The sequence below is a fragment of the Diadema setosum genome, chromosome 13 (genome assembly GCF_964275005.1).
Source record: "Diadema setosum chromosome 13, eeDiaSeto1, whole genome shotgun sequence".
Lineage (NCBI taxonomy): Eukaryota > Metazoa > Echinodermata > Echinoidea > Diadematoida > Diadematidae > Diadema > Diadema setosum.
Genome location: NC_092697.1, coordinates 31701832 through 31719131, shown reverse-complemented (window position 1 = coordinate 31719131; position 17300 = coordinate 31701832). Strand labels below are relative to the sequence as shown.

The 17300-nt window shown below is 38.6% G+C and overlaps 1 protein-coding gene across 2 annotated transcripts in view; it reads right to left on the bottom strand.

Moving 5' to 3' along the window:
- Positions 1 to 4978: 4978 nt before the first annotated feature.
- LOC140237242 (cAMP-dependent protein kinase catalytic subunit beta-like) overlaps positions 4979 to 17300 on the bottom strand; it is a 151905-nt gene continuing 139583 nt past the window's right edge. For both annotated transcript variants that reach the window (XM_072317186.1, XM_072317187.1), the window contains 2 exons: positions 13791 to 13955; positions 4979 to 11241 (listed from right to left, as the gene is read on the bottom strand). In XM_072317186.1, coding sequence (XP_072173287.1) covers positions 11116 to 11241; positions 13791 to 13955 — 291 coding nt within the window. In that variant the 3' untranslated portion in view covers positions 4979 to 11115. The remainder of the gene's footprint in view (positions 11242 to 13790; positions 13956 to 17300) is intronic.

The window sequence follows — 17300 nt, the reverse complement described above, 5'->3', positions numbered from 1 at the left end:
AGTTCCCGCTTCTATAACTCTGGCAGCTTAGAAAGAGTAGCTGTGATGAATTTGCTGAAATAGTATGGGTGCCTGGTTTAACCTAAAAAGGTCGGGGAATTGAGATGACATTTGGAAGTTTTTATGATATACAATTGCTAAATACGCTAAAACAGATGTGCAAACCAAAAAGTAGACTCTTTATGCTTTTGATTAGTGTGGTAACAGGCTCAAAGAAGATCTTTGGCTTCATTTGCATAATTGATTAAAATTAGAAATTGATAATTTTGAAAATCATAAGACACAATCTTGTAGATGAAGACGTGGGTGTCGCGCGTGCCAAATTTCATCGCGATTAGCACCACTGGTGGCCGAGATGGGGGGGGGGGGGAATAGCCCCCTCTGGATTTAGCATATCCCCCCTCCCCTCTCCCCCCAAAAAACAAACAAACAAACAAACAAACGGCCTGATTAGGGTTAAACCACTACGCGCATGAAAACATTCATTCATTTCACGCGAACGTTGTATTCGTTCGCGTAGATAACAATCATGACCGCTCTCAATCTGACACGGCAAACGTTCAATTTGCTGTATGGAATTGTTGTGCTTGCATATTCTAATTCGCACAATGTGCATGTGTTGCCAAAAGAAGCCAAACCCCTGTCTTTTAAACTACAGGCCCTGGGGATTGGAATGCTGAAGAAAGACTAACTATACGCAGCCCTGAAGCTGTATACAGCGGTAGCTTCGCACGGCGTCTGGTCGGGCATGTCGGGCTAAGGAAAGACAAGAACTTGAACGAAGGATGACTTTGGTTACGTGGTGTTTTCTCCATTGTATGAATGGATTTATCAATGTGTCATTGAAATAAGACAAGATATGGATTATTGGAAACAGACGTGGGAAAGCTAAATATTCATAATTTCTATGTCGAAACCCCCGATCGTATTCAGTGTGTACCTATGCAACGACATTTTCAAAAGTTCGAGATGTGCCTTAAAGCGGTGTGAAGATTTTAAGGTTAATCAAACATATCTTTTCACTAGCGGCTTTAGTTGGATTCCACGTGCAAGACAACCTATAGACAGAAAGTAATTTTGTCAGTTATCTAGTTATAGCAAACAAACTAGCATTCATAGAAGAATTGGGGTTGCTTAGTTGATAAGAACAGTTACCATAGTTACGGTAGATAATATTGACATATTATCAGCAATTATTTTGCGTAGAGTTGCTATGTCTTCCTGTATTCGTGATACCACTGTAGTCGTGTTCTCCTCTATGTTTTGCTGTGTTGTGTTATATCGCTTGTTATTCATCCCTCTCCTGAAAAAAAAAAGGAAATTTGAAATGATTTCAACTCGCTCTTTATGATCTTATATGAAAGAAGTATATTCTTTGATTTCAATTGTTATTATTACAGTAGTGTGTCATATTTTATCGACTCACATTCGGGCGAGTGTGGACCCATGTGAAGTGTTATCAAGCTCAGCACTTCAAAACTTTTCTTCTTCTTTTCTTCTGGTTAAGCCCACATCTTTCACTTCTGACGGCTATTAAAGATAAACATGCCGTATCTTTTATAATCGCGTTGTTCATGTTGCCAATTATTATATAAAAGAACAGACACACTATACTAAATGTGTTACAATGTTTACAATAAATGGGTGTTACGAGTAGTCTTGTTTCACATTGTTTGTGGTCTTCGGCCAAATTTGTTTTATGTCATCATTGCATACTGTTTAGACATGTAATGGGTTTTTTTTTATGTCCGTCAAATGATTTTCTCCATGGACAACACCGAATTGTCTCAGTTCGGAGTCAAACCTGTTCTGATCTATTCAAAATGGATCGCAGCTAACATTGCACGAAGGAAGCGAAATAATTTGTGACACGCTCATGTTATGAGACAGTGTAGGTGCGGTCAGACTGTCAAAAGATCGAGAAGTTAAGATTGTGAAGTCTTCGCGATCTTTTGTCGTCCGGTCACATTGGCAAAACTTCGAGATCTTAAAGATCGCGATCTTTAACTTCTCGATTTTTTTGCCAGTCTGACCGCGCCTAGGGTGACGAGTACCCAGGCCCTTTCACAAATTAGAACTTAAAATATTGTCACTTGGCCGTACAAAACGGGCAGTGACTTCCATTGCACGAATAAATTCATAAACAACGCAAGCTTCCTGTACTTTGTGTTACACGAGTAACATTAAATTTTTGTGCGGTAATGAATACGATCATGATTGTGAACTGTCTGCTCTTAACTCAGTAAACTCTTTTTTTTTTCTTCTCAGTGTGACTTATCTTGTGTAAAATACTACAGCTATTGTTATTAAATTATGACCAGCAAGAATTACTATTAGATTTCATTGTACTTCTTTTAGTACTTTGCTTCATAATGGGAATAAAAGGACAGAGAGAGAGAGAGAGAGAGTAAAAGAGAGGAAATAACATATTAATCTTGTTAGCGGCTTACTCGGTATTTCTTGCATTCCCAATCATACTTTTAATATTTTTCATCAAATCCTTACATAAAATTGCTGTTTCAATCTCTAAATTTAAGCTGTACACAAACATGTCTAAGAATTACGTTTTTCTTTACCACTGTATTCTTTTATTCACATACATATTGTATGTATTTTCCAGTTGCCCTGCGATTGAAGTCTTATTATAACAACTTCAATTATATGAGTGTGAAGGAAATTTCATGCACAAAGCAATTGTTGCTAAGTTTCATGCAGCATATTGTCACGTGTAGGTGGAATGTGGTCATTTTTATATATGAGACTCATATTGTGCTTTCCATACGAGGGTTACCACCTATTATACAACTATGACCTGGCATGCATTATACTAGATTATGTGCATGACAAATGAATAAATTAATCAGCCCAAGCTCATGTCTATCACATCCAGACAAAAGGCCGAGGTGAACACAATGGTTCATTATGACAAATGAATAATCAGGGAACTTACTTCACAATGCCTTTTTGGCTTTATTCAAGTTTCTCTTTATTCATTTTCACTGTTATATGTAAATTATTGATTATCTTTTTGTGTATTGTAAAATCCAATACTGTTGTATTGTTTTATCCGAAAATGAAATGAATAAACGAATTGAGAACTAAACGAATTGAATTATGCATTTAGAGTGTATAATTTTAGTCTAGAAAAAGCAGCTATTAACATTTAGCTCATGAGCACATTGGTAAAAATGACCATTTAAAAAGCGGCATAATTAATAAGCTTGCCCGATTAAGAATTTTTTTATGGAATTTATGTTCAAAGAAAGAATAAACTTGTTTGTTGGTCAGGGAGGCATTCCATCAGGCTTTTTGTCAGATTTTTTATTTTTTTTTCAGATGTACAGTATTGGTGAAGATGAGTATTGGGCTTTTAACTTACTGCGAGATACCAAGAAAACACTTATGACATAGTACAGAACATACCATTCTATGAGTAATTCAAAGTTTATTTGATGAAAATCGGGTTTGGTATGACTAAAACATCCAAAAACAAAGTAAAACAAAGTGATCCTAATAAAGTGTGGGTCCCACACTTTATTAGAATCGCTCTGTTTGGATATCTCGGCCATTTCAAAACCAATTTTCATCAAATAAACGTTGAATTCCTCATGGAATCACATGCTCTTTCATATTTCATAGGAGGTTTCCCATTATCTCACCAAAAAATGTTAGAAACCTGAAATTAGGTCTGAAACAAAACTATATGATCCCTTTAAGCTACTGAAGTCCTTGCATCTAATTGACTGAGAGCAATTTTATCAGAAAAAAAAATATCTGACTAAAAGCTTGATGAAATGCCCCTCCAGATGACCACAATGGTCCATCAATTGACACTCTGGCAAGCATCTGTTTCATCATCTTGTATTGAATGCATTGAAAACCTATTCTAGAGAATATTAAAGGACAAGTTCACCTTCATAGACATGTGGGTTGAGCGAATGCAGCAATATTAGTAGAGCACATCACTGAGAGTTTGAGGAAAGTCGGACAATCCGTTCAAAAGTTACGAATTTTTGAAGTTTCTGCTCAGACACGGCTGGATGAGAAGACTACAATAGCTTGTGATGTCACATGAGTACAACGATATAGAGAAAGTATAAAGAAAATTCAACATATTTTCACTTTTCTCGTATAACAAAAGATAAAAGATAACATTTAAAAAATGTGGACAAGTGACCATTTTCTGCTCATGGGCAACTGTGAATTGGATTATTGTATATGAAGTAGGACAATAACATTGAATTCCAATACAAAGAATTATGGGTAAAGCAATGCTGCGAACATTCCCACATCGAAACCAAGGAGCTTCCAAGAGATGATTGGGAAGATATTGAATGATGATTTATAATTGAATTATGATAATGATAATTATAATAAAATAATAACATCAATATTTATGTGCACTTCAATGAACAAAAGCAATTCCCTCACCAGGGAGGCTCTTACATATACTGTAAAATGAGGACTGTTCGCGTGCATTTTGATTTAGCAAATTTTGCAAGAGCCAAGATTCGCAGAATTAAAATGCACATGAAAGCTCTTGTCTACAGTGGCAATTTGCGAAAATTTCATGCCGCGTAAAAGGCCATTGGCTCCAATTCGCAAAAATTTTGTCATGAATATATCATGTTTTACAGTATATATAAATATGTATTACATATATATATATATATATATATATATATATATATATATATATATATATATATATATATATATATAATCATTCTTTTTTTTTTACAATGATAAATCTGTGACAAGAGATATTAAAGTATAAAGTGAGCCCCGCAAGCAATCAGGCGTACTTGGCAGCTCTGGTATAGTGTACAATAGTTTGATATGACAAACCATATTAGAGTTCACCGGTTCAGTCTCACTCACATCCAATACATATCACTCTCTACATTTGCTCTCCCATCATGCACATTCACAAAATGACGACAACGACAAAGAAAAAGATAATGGTTCTCTTTGAGCGTTTTGTTACAGGAATCCAGTCGGAACTGCCCTGTTTATTTGATGTCATTTTTCGTGTGTCCATGACGGACTACAGGCGGAGAAATGCCTCTGTTCAGATTAAAAATCTTCTGGTGCTACATGCCAACAATTGAACAAAGACCGTAATATAAATTATAACCATCCGTGCTGGCAAGGTATAACAAGTACCTACAAACCACATGCATTTTTTTCTCTCAATAATACAAACACTTGGGACATACTCTAGTGAACACCAAATTTACAATTTCATTAACATCACAAATAATTTTCTTTTTTTTTTTCTTAAAACTCTTTTCTGATCAATGCTAAATAAATTTCCAACAACCATTCCCTGTTTCATTACATATACATCACTGTTGTATCAATACAATGAAGAAAACAGAAAAAAAGTCATAATAAACATCAAAGTATTTTTCCTCATAATATTCACACTTTACAATAATTGTGGCTATAGTGCAACAAAGTGTTTGCTAGAAATATAATACAGTGTTGATTAAAAACTTCTTCAAAAAGACCACTTGCTTCTTTTTTTTTTTTTTAAATCTCCCTTCCCGCCACTCTACACCAAAGTCTGTTGAATGTTGTAACATCCAATGATGAACGCTGGTCATGCCAAATTTCGGCTAGAAAGAGCACACAATTCATGGACAACGCCATCATAAAGTTTATTTTTTTCGTTTATTTCTTCCTCGTCTAAATGCATGAGAATACAAGGTCAAAGCATCATCTATCTACATACCACGTGATTCTACAATGAGAGAAATAAACCAATGTAGGTGACGACAAAGAAGCGATGAGGCAACACGCACAAACATACCACCACAAGTGTGAGATATATATATACGTTCATGGCATGACAGCCATAGATGGATGTGAGTATCACGGGTTTGAGGTTTAACACACGAACATGACAGACCTGTTTGGCTAGCCATAATTCTAGCACCTATAAACAGCTTGTATCTGTCGACAGTAAATTTCCACATGAATATTTGCCCACTTCAGACACAAAATCGTGGGTTAGCACACAATTTCAGGGTACTAGTAATTGTCAGTTTTATTTTTTTAGAAGCTGAACAGATGAAGGATGAATATTCATGAAGCTGCTAGATAAGGGCAAACATCTTGAATTGCTGGCTACAGTACAATCGTTTTGTGATGAGGGTGCTGGGTATATGATACACTGAACGCCAAGTCATGCTAAACAACCTGATGACCAACAAGAATACCATCGAGTCATCACATGTGAACGGAAGAGCAGAAAAGTTGAAACAAACAGAAAAAAAAAAAGAAACATATGAGAGTATGTTGTAAAACAAGTGCAGGTTACTTCTTGCCAGCAAGATGATAGGGGAAGATGGGTTTCATTAGCCACCCTTTGCTTGCCACATGAAAGTTTGTACAATCCATTGCTTTTCAGTGCTTTATGTCACTTGTCATCCCACTCTCCAATCTGTGCCCACAATCTTCACCCATCTGAATACACCATCATCAACACATGTGACTGCAGAATAATACTACCCTCCCACTGCGACTTATCAACAGCTGTAGCAGTTTGTGAGCTGCGTGTTGACTGCGCACTGCGAGGTCCTACGGAGGCAAGCGATAATCAATTTTTTTGAGCGGCTAAGTCGAACTGAGGAAAGGAGAGATGTTCATGCCCCGACTTCCAACTTATTAGATTCCAAACCTAGTGAAGGAGTCCCTTGGACAAAATCTGCTTACGGCTAATACTTCGAGGGATGCGACAAGATGAGGTTTCATACCTGCACCTGCTCTCTACACTGAAAGAGGGGACGTCGCCCAATCCTGCAACCGTGTGCTGGGAGGGAGGGGGGAATCGCCCCTCAAGAGATCAAACCAAAACCAAATACATGTACTGTCAGTCACCAACTAGAGTGCTTAACCCTATCAGCAAAGTGGCCTCTGGCCAGAAGATGTACCTGGGCAAAAGCACATTACAGTTACCCAATAATCAGCGACAAACTGCCACTATACACACAGTACCTAGAGTATACAATGAAAGAATAAATGTGCAGCCTGGCTATGTAACAGCACCACATCTTATACCTCTCCCATAGCCAAATGTATCCTTTTTGCGCAAACCATAGCGCCATCTCCAGCAGTCTCAAAAGCAGCTTACGTGACAATCAAATTCCATGTATCACTCTACTTTCTTTTTTTCATTTTTTTGATTTTGTTTACTACGAAAAAGTGTCAGATGGAGTGACTTTTTTTTTTCTCATTGGAAGAATTTCATATATACAAAAGATAACATTTCCACAGCCAGAGAGATAAAAACAAGAACAAAAATACAAATGCCAGCAAAATATATAGCATACATTCCCTGCTATTTTACAACATTGTGAAAGTTGATACGTCTTGGGACAATTCAAGAGAAATGGCTACGATGAATGCGACCACACAGGTCCCAATTCTGCATCAGGGTTCTCATGCTTTTGGACCTCTCTTCGACAGAACTACAGCGATGCTAATTTGGCAAAGGTCAGATCGCAAAGGTGTACGTACTCGGGCCAGAAAAACAAAACCAAATACCTCGCAGTTAATTTTTAGCTGCAGTCCTGCACAAGATATCGAACAGATCAGAACTTCTTGACATCATCCTCCCCCCCCCCCCCCATCTCCTGCAAAATTTTGTGAAACAATTCCATTCTTTTTATGAGCCAGGTATTTTGTAATGCCACTGTGTGTTGTGAAACTCGTTTGTAAAGATATCCAGCAAAAGAAACAGCAGGGACTGGTAGACAGAATATTTCTGGATTTCAACTTGATATGAATGTGAGACAAGATTGCACCATTTTAAAGTCTCTGCTGGTTTTGTCTGACACTGTCCCAAGTCTGATGACTGGAGGTAATAAAAAGAACAGCATGTTAGGAGGGCTTCCGCCTGGCTGATTGCACAAAATATTACTATTTAGGGATGCTGAATGGGAGGGGGTGGCGAGGAGGGGGTATACGTTGTCATCATTAGTAAGTCTGGACTGCCTGTTGCATGCCACAAGCAAAGTTGAACTCTTTCATCCACACTGGATACATGTTTCCAAGATAATATGTTTGCTGCTGCTCTTTGCAGTTATGACAGGAAGTGAACTTAGATTAGTTGGAATGATCGGAGCTGTTTATCGATCCGAAGCGACAGCGAAAAAATTTGTCACGGGGAGAAATTTCAGAGGATGCCGGCTATCCATTTTGGCAACTTTCTTTCCAATGAGACAGAGCAGTTCTCTACTCTCACAGGGGTTGCAGCTCTTGTAAATTGAACCAATAATGGCACTCATAAAAGGTATCTTGTGCTGTCCAAGACTCATCCTATCATATATGTGAACACATTTTATCCGCCGTTACAACATCACACATCAAGGATTGACAGGACAGGTCAAATGGCTTTGATTTTGTCTTTCTTTTATCTACGTCTGAGGTCCATCTATACAGTACTTTGACTTCACATGGTTATCACTTAAAATGCCCTCTGAAGCCTATTATATAGAGTGAGATGCTATTCACAATGTCTACTTTTGTGAAGATGATAAACATGAATTTACTTTAAAATCTATTTATCAGTCTACTTTATTTCTTATAATTTGTCTTTTAAACTGTGATCCATCATTTGTTTCAGAGATTTTGAAGCACTGGACGCACGTCTCTTTACATTTTTGTTACGTCTGCACTCACAAAGATGCGAGACATTTTGAATTTAATGCAGCATGTGCAACTGAATAACTTCTGGTGGAGAGTAAGCGGGTAGAAAATTACACACAAACTGAATTTTCTTTGGGAATGAAAAAACCACTGGGCTACATGTAATTCTTGGACCATGACACAAACTGGACCAAAAAGCATGAGACACAACCTTACCTCAGTCTTCACCATTCTACGATGAAATACAAATCATTCTTTAAGGTCTGTCAATATCTAATGAGTGTCTAACAATATTCCTCGTGCTTCATGTTTGCGTAATCTACTACTAGAAACTGCTAGCAAATCTCCTCCAGTTTGCTGTAATGCCACAGTGACCTGTTCAGTGGGTGCATAAAACACCCAACCCACACGCTCATGCAAACACGGCAATAACACGCACATGGCTGGGAAGGTACATACACGACCCCATTTTCAGAACAACCAGGCCATATTTCTTTCTTTTTTTTCTTCTTCTTCTTTGTGCACTGCAAAAGACCAAATCCAGAGGGGAAGGTCATTTTTGATTTTTTGAACTGACATTCTGCGCACTCTGGACAGGCAAAAAAATGTCCCCAAAAGAGTTGGCGGCAGACTACCGACTGAAGGCGACCAGTATGGTAGGCTCACAGAGCCAGAAGCTACTGAAAATTGTGTGATGCTCTTTTAACATTAATGCAGAGGAGTACAAACTAGGCACCCTGTAAAGCAATGTGAGGGGGAAATGGCTACCTTCTCAGAAGTGTTGATCGTGGCTGACTACTCAAAGGTTGCACATGTTCCCTCCTCATTTTATGCGAGATGACTTAACAATGTTATGCAAATGCACCAGCTGGGTAGGTTCAAAATATCACTCACACCGTGCCTACTAGAGGAAGCAGACACAGGGTCCTTACTTCATTACTCACACAGCCTTAAACTTGGGTAAATACTGAATGATGCAGTCCCCAGCCACTTGACATAACATACGGGTAAATATACGACGTAACTTCCACCATCAACCACTATCAGTGGCATATACAAAATCATACTTTACATGGGGAATTATATCGCTCAAATCACAGCCCAATGCCGCCCAAATATAATGCCGTTCCCAGACAAGATTACATTTTTAAGTACACTGTTACCGTACATGATATTTGGAGAAAAAACAAAACAGAACAAAAACGACAAATCAAAACAAAAATATGATAAAACAAAATGACTGCTCCCAAGCATTCTGAAACTAGTGGAGTAATATTGAATATTCTCAGCTCTTGTTACCTGCAAGTCTGAGACACCCCTTTAACTTTTGAACAGCAGTGATGTCAGACCATGCGAGTGTCAAAAGGGCACAAATGCAGGAGAGGAGAGGAAAGTGAGTCTTTAATACTGTACACACACAAGAATGGTGCAATGCATAAAAGTAATGTACAGTCGCACAAGCGAGGTATATACAGAAAGAGAATCGAACAGAGCACACATACCCATTATGGCTTCGGATAGGGGGTTGATTTGAATTTTGTGGAGAGTAAAGGGCACTTGAATGTGGATCTCTGCTCTGCAGCATAACCAAAATCACAGCCCCGTCTGTGCTTAACCGCCCCCCTTCCCCCATCGAGAAAATATGTAATGCCGCTGAGGAGGTGGACTGTAAACATGAAGGCGCACATAATGGGAGACTACACGTGCAGACTGAAACCAGTTCACAAGACAGGCGTCTTTTCTTCTTCTTTTTTTTCATCAATATCTGACTTTCTTGGTTTGTTTTCCTTTTCAAAACATGCCTCTGTATGCCTGCATTTGGCTTACTCTCTTCTTTCCATGGTCTGACAGGTGAAAGTGGATGTGAGCGTACTTCACAACATAGTTCAATTTGAGACAAGAAAAAGCGAAATGCGCGATGCAGACTTAGTACCCAGAAGAAAGAGGTCAGATATGTCATTTCCCACAGACGTGGGTATTTCTACAAGTAATCTTTATTATTTTCTCTAAGTTCTGGCTGTTATATGCATACACATAAGTCTTTCCTACATCGATGCACAGGCCAGTGATATGCACCAATCTAACACTGGCAGCTTGAACTCCACATTTAACTACTCTCACAACTTAATTTTATTTCACCCTTTTTTTTTGGTTGTTTCCATAAAATCTCTTCTTTTTTTCAGTCATTTTGTTTTTAATCTCTCATATAGAGTAACATCTCTGTACATGGCAATCTGTGCATCATTTCAACTTTTGATTGTTTTTCCTTTTTTTTCTTCTTGTCTTTTAGAAGTTTCTTTTGTACATACAATAGTAATCACCAAGAAAATAGAGAGAATCCAACGATGGAAACAAAGAGTCATCCCTGCCCCCTCCACAAGACTGGTTAAGGGGGGGGGGGGATGGATAGATAGAGAGAGAAAATGGCACCCCCATACTCCTGGAGGCGGGGTCAGAGACTCAAAAGTCAGCAAACTCCTTCACACACTTTTCCGTGAGTGAGATCTTCAGCACCTCCTCCTCGTACTCGTCGAACTGCGAGGCGTCGCCGGGACCCTTGATGCGCGGCACGAACGGCGCGTCCACCTGAAGCGAGAATAAGCAAATCAAAAATGCAAAATCATAGGAGTAAAAGTTTAACCAAAAAAAAAAAAAAGAAAGAAAAAAAAAAAGCAGAAATATGTGCCTCACAACAGGAGTATACAGAGTTCTGTGCATCTTAAAGCATTGTTGTAGGAGATCATGGCATCAGTAAACTGTAATGACATGTTCTGCATTCTGAGTGTGTCATGTCAATGCCCTCCTAACATTAGGCAAGAAAGTTGATGAATACAAAAAGAATGATTTCTATACACGAGATAGGCAGGTACAAGGCAATATATTCTTCAAATGGAAAATTCTGATGGGCTGGGCCTTGAAGGGATTTTCGATGCCATCCACACAATATCATACCAAATTTTCCTCAAGTAAGGAAAAAGAGTCGGCCATAGCAATGCCAAAAAACCAAGATCGTCCACTTTGAGGGGTCCAGGTCAAGACTAGTGGCCTGACACAGTTCAAGAGTTGCTCATTATCAGTGCATGCTTGATGCAAACTCTGCTGCATGGAAAGAATTATGCATGATACCTCACACACAAAGGGCAGATGGAACAAACTGGATAAACACAGTAATGATCATCTGGCCATGCATAAATCTCACCTTGCAATGTCCTGTGGTCACAGAGAAAAATGCTGTGTTGGTTGTTAGACCGTGATGTCACTCATTACTTTGTTTTTGTTTGCACTCCTAGAAGATTAATATGTCATGTCTCTAGAGCAGACTTAATGGGGGCTTTATGTTCCTACACAGCCTATATGTGACCCAATACAACACAAGGATCCTCAAGTCGCGGGAGGACAATTTCCTGAAAATGACATGACATTATTCCCTTCCTCTTCCTCTTCCACTTTAATTTCATATATAACACAAATCATAAAAGTACTCAGTTGCGGAGATATTGATGATTTTAGTAGCTAGTGGTTGAAGAAATAAGCGTTTCAAGAAAACTGCCTCCAAAGTTTTCCATCCAACGCTATCAAGATCAAGGGCAGGCAAGACAGTTTTCACCTCTAAACAATAGAAGGTATGCTCCTAGCAACCCCCGCGATGTTCATTCAAGCTTAGCGCCAGCGGGCTACCCATGACCAATCAGTAACCAGGATGCCACACACTGACCGATAAGATCATTCCCTCGTCGCTAGGGGTGGAGTCTAGCTGGGGCACTAAATACAAATCTTCAGACAAGATTCTGTTCTGTTCAAAGTCGGACAATCATGGGCCAGAAAAAACACTTATTTCTTGCCTTTACTTTGATCATTTAGCTTCGAAATTTTGATAGACGATGCACAAGACTACAAAATTATACCAGAAACAGAAATCTGATCATCTTGACCGATTTTGATGATCTCACTTCAAAATCAATTTTCTAGGCTCAGCTGCCAGCAACTTTAGGATCCTTTGGTTGTGGTGGGTCACATATGACAACAGCATTCAATTCCTTCTCAAAAAGGTCAACGAAAGACATGTTCCTTATGTTGTTATTTTTTCTGTATACACAGGAAGGGATCATCATGCAAGTGATGTATCAGTCATATAATCAAGGCAGTCACTGTATACTCCTTTATAATTTATATCCAACAAGTTTAATATTTTGCGAAGCGGGACTTCCTGACAATTTAGAAAGTGGTTAAATTTGTGATCATGGGGTATCAGTACATGTAGGCCCTATGCATGCATGTCACATTCATGTTGGGGGAAAAAGTTCATATTTTCGCATGTTATCAAATTCTTGAATAACACCCTACTTGCAAAGCTCCTGAAAAAAACAACAAAAAACAACCCTTTGAAATATATGGTGTGTGCAGTACCACACTCTAAAAACATTTGTCATTCAAATAGTTGTGATTTAACTTCAATACGAATGAAAAAAAATTCCATTGAAGTATTGCCATTTGAAAAGGTGCTGGCTCTGCTTCTTGAAAGAGGATAACACATATTTTTTCATGTCATTACTGTTGCTGTCTTGACGATAAACACCACACGCAACATTTCCTTACAAGTTACAACTGCCAAACATTCTGCCAAAATATGTGGCACAGAGAGTGAATATATATCCCCCCCATCTTTTATGTTGAGTCATCATTAAAGGGACAGTTTATTACTGGTTGAGGTGAGGATTCAGCTTGTAACGTTTTGCGAGATATTTAGAAACTACTCTATGAAATGTTAAAGAGCATATAATTCTAAGGGGAAACAAAAGTTTATTTGATGAAAATCGGTCTTGAAATGACTGAGATATCTATAAAACAAGGTAAAACAAAGAGACCCTTATAAAAGTCTTGGACTGTCAATAAATTTGGATCACTTTTTTGATATCTTAGCCATTTCAAGGCCAATTGTCATCAAATAAACGTTGAATCTCTCTTGAAATTACATGCTCTTTCATATTTCATAAGAGGTTTCTCATTATCTCACCAAAAAATGTTATAAACCTGAATCCTCACCTCAACCAGTACTGTACAGTCCCTTTAAGTACGATAACGTGAACAGAATTATAAATTTCTGCAGAGTCTCCTGGCTCTTGCGACGGCCTCACCTTCTGCTGGTAGATGGCAATCCAGTCCGTGGAGCTGAACCACTTGTGGGCCTTGATGTCCGCGATCCCGTTCTTGAGGTTGCCGTAGCGCTTCGTCAGGTCCACCTGGAGCAGGTTGCGAAGCACGTCCTTCAGGTCAGCGCTGAAGTGAGATGGAAAGCGTACCTGAGGGGGAAGAGGGGAAAGTGAGGTGGGGTGGGGCAGAGATGAATGAAGTTATTTCCACTGCAATTCAGTTCATCATTTCATACTTCTTTCCTGGAAATGAAAAAATACAAGGCTTGTAGATACATGGGGGCGCTGTAGCATAGTGGATACAACTCCCAACCTCTCAATCGGAGGACCTGAGTTTGATTCCCGCCCAGTGCTTAGATCCGTGGACAAGATGTATTTACCCACAATTTCCCTCTTGACCCAGGTGTATAAATGGGTACCTGGCAACATAGGGTAATAATAATGGCAGGGCCCTCTGGTAGAGCAGTGGCAACACTGAAGAGGCTACTGTGGATAAATAAGACATTATCAAATTATTATTATCATCCCACTAAAATGATGTCGGTTGTCATTAAACCAGTCAAAGTTTAATACTAGAGAAGCACTCTGAGAGCGCAGACCTCTGCCAAGCACGCAACTTATTTCCACCACTGATCTTGTTCTTCCATAGAGATATCAGTGATTTCCACCCATACGTACATACTTATAGCATGCTGAAAGTGTTTATAGTGTGCTGAAAGTCGCCCGATTTACCAATATAGAAGCCTTTGATACGTCATAAACCCTCAGCTGCACGGCGCGCCTCGCCCTAGCAGAAACTAGAGCATGCACTTTAGTGCACGCATGCAAACCTCAAATACGCGCAGCCTGAACTCTCAAATTCATTGACCCTACCTGCCAAAATATCAAAAATCCTTCATAAATTCCCCAAATATTCTCGGATCACTACCAAAAGTTAATCATTTGGTACTTGTGTCATTCTCAACCTTTCCTGCAAGTTTTATCCCAATCCGTTAACTACTTTTTAAGTTATTTTGCACACGGACAAACTAACTAACGAACAAACCAACGGTAACGAAAACATAACCTCCTCCCTTGGCGGAGGGAATAAACAATTCTATGAAACAGAAAAATGTGGAAATCATCACCCCGAGTGTCTTTGAATATGCAAATAGCGCAAAGAAGGTTTTGTGCAGTTCTTTGAATCTGTCGGAAACAAAAATCATCACACTCTTTGAAGTTTTAAGAGGGGACAATCTGAAAAGTTGTTGCTAGCAAAATAAGGATCCTTTAAAGAAAATCTGTGTGGAACTATCGAAAATGCACAGATAGACCATTTTTCTTTATTGTACACAGATCTGTGTTGCACGGAATGAAATCGCATATACAGAAGATACCTTCTGCACGACTGAAATAGCCAATGATTAAAAGTCAGGCTGACCTTGGCAAAGAGCGCTTCTTTTATTTACATTATTCATGACAAACGACCTACTTACACGCAAGAATATCACACAGCTGTATCCACAAAACAACATTCATGCACACTCTCCAACACCACTACAGGATCTCACACACACACATGCATATTTACCTACACACATATACTGCATACACACAGATTGACATGAATCTACACTCTATGGTGATCATACAACATTAAGGACTTCTAACAGAACCTCACTTCTTGCTTTGTTTGTTTCTGTTTTCATCTGATTTTGTTCTTCTTTTTTTTTTTTACAGCATCTGTCTTTCAGAGATCATCTATTGCATGCTGAGATCTAATTATAGTGATGGGAGTTAACGAGGTGAGCAATTGCCCTTCAAGAACGCTTTCCTTGCCCTTTGACAACGACTCTCCTTTGGTCCATAGAGACTTGATAAAGCACCGAACCAGTCCCTAGCTCCCCATCAGTATCATCATATGCTCATGTTGTAGCCTCACTGTAAGTGTGCCCATTATTTGCTCATCTGTTTGACACATGACCGCTCGCTAGCATGCAACATTTGCCCGGCTGTGCACATGTGTCTTAGGGGTGTGGCATTTTGGAGTGTTGCTGCGGGGTTGGAGGATTCACCTTTGCGGCAGTCAGTCAATCATACTTCACGACGCAGTGCTCACTAATTTGTTGAGAGAGCACAAGTGCTATTGCAATTGCATGTGACCTGGGCTTCATCTCATTTATATATAAAAAAAAAAGGGTTGTTATGACAGCAACTCTTGCAGTAATGTCAAGCGACATGGTAACAACAAGAATTCTGCTTCCTGATTTGCTGTTGCTACAAGAAAGTTACCATTCTAGCAAGAATTGCAGTCATCACACCTTTTGTATCACGAGACCCAGGAATAGGTTAAAGACAGAAAAAGTTTTGAAAATGGTAACGGCATATCAATCTTTGGTTCCAATACCATGGACTGAAGTCAAGTCTACGTTGGGCAACCTCTGCACATCCTTCAACAATAATTTTTCATCGTTGACATCTTTGTGTTTAAGAAATTCACTACAGAAAGGACATGGTAATGACTGCAAAATCCGTGGCCAAGATTTCAGGAAAATTACTGCATGCATATATCATAGAAACAATGAAAGTTTGCTCTTACAAATTCAAATGCATTCATAATCAAATGTTGAAGTCCTATCATAACTTCATATGCTTCAAGTAATGATATGGATTCTATGTGGGGAAAAGCATAACAGGTACTATGCAACTGAAGGTTAATAGTTTTTTTTTCCTTTTTTCCAATTTTTATTGATAATCACAAATTAAAACTTTCAATATTTCTATTGAGTCAAGGTTGGCTGCAAACTTGTCATAGCTTCTCTATGACACTATGACAAAGTGAGTTTAATGAAATTAAATCATGGATGGGCACATCACTCTACATGCCCCCAAATTGAGATTGTGTTCTATTTCAAACTTCTGCTGAAATCGGCCATTCCTTGGCTATTAAAGGGTGTGTACAGTTCTGGTCGAGGTGAGGATTTAGCTTTTAACGTTTTGCGAGATATTCAGAAACCACTCTATGAGATGTCAAAGAGCATGCAGTTCAAAGGGGTATCAAAAGTTTATTTGATGAAATTCGGTTTTGAAATGGCTGAGATATCCAAAAACAAGGTGAAACAAAGAGATCCTAATGTCGCCTTTTATTATTAGCACTTTTTTGGATATCTCAGCCATTTGAAAACCAATTTTCATCAAATAAATGTTGAATCCTTCTTAAAATTACATGCTCTTTCATATTTCATAAGAGGCTTTTCATTATCTCACTTAGGAATGTTCAAAACACGAATCCCCACCTCAACCAGTACTGTACAGCCCCTTTAAAGGCACTGTTTACTACTGAGGGCAGCAATCTAAAAATGTTTGAGTTACCACATTTGATGCATATTTATAGGCAAATTGTATCATAAAACATCCTACTACATAAAAAATTTACAATAAAGCCTAAATAATATGAGATATCACTAATTTTCTTAAGAAACCATAGCTGCAGGTGGTTTATTCTCAAATTAATTT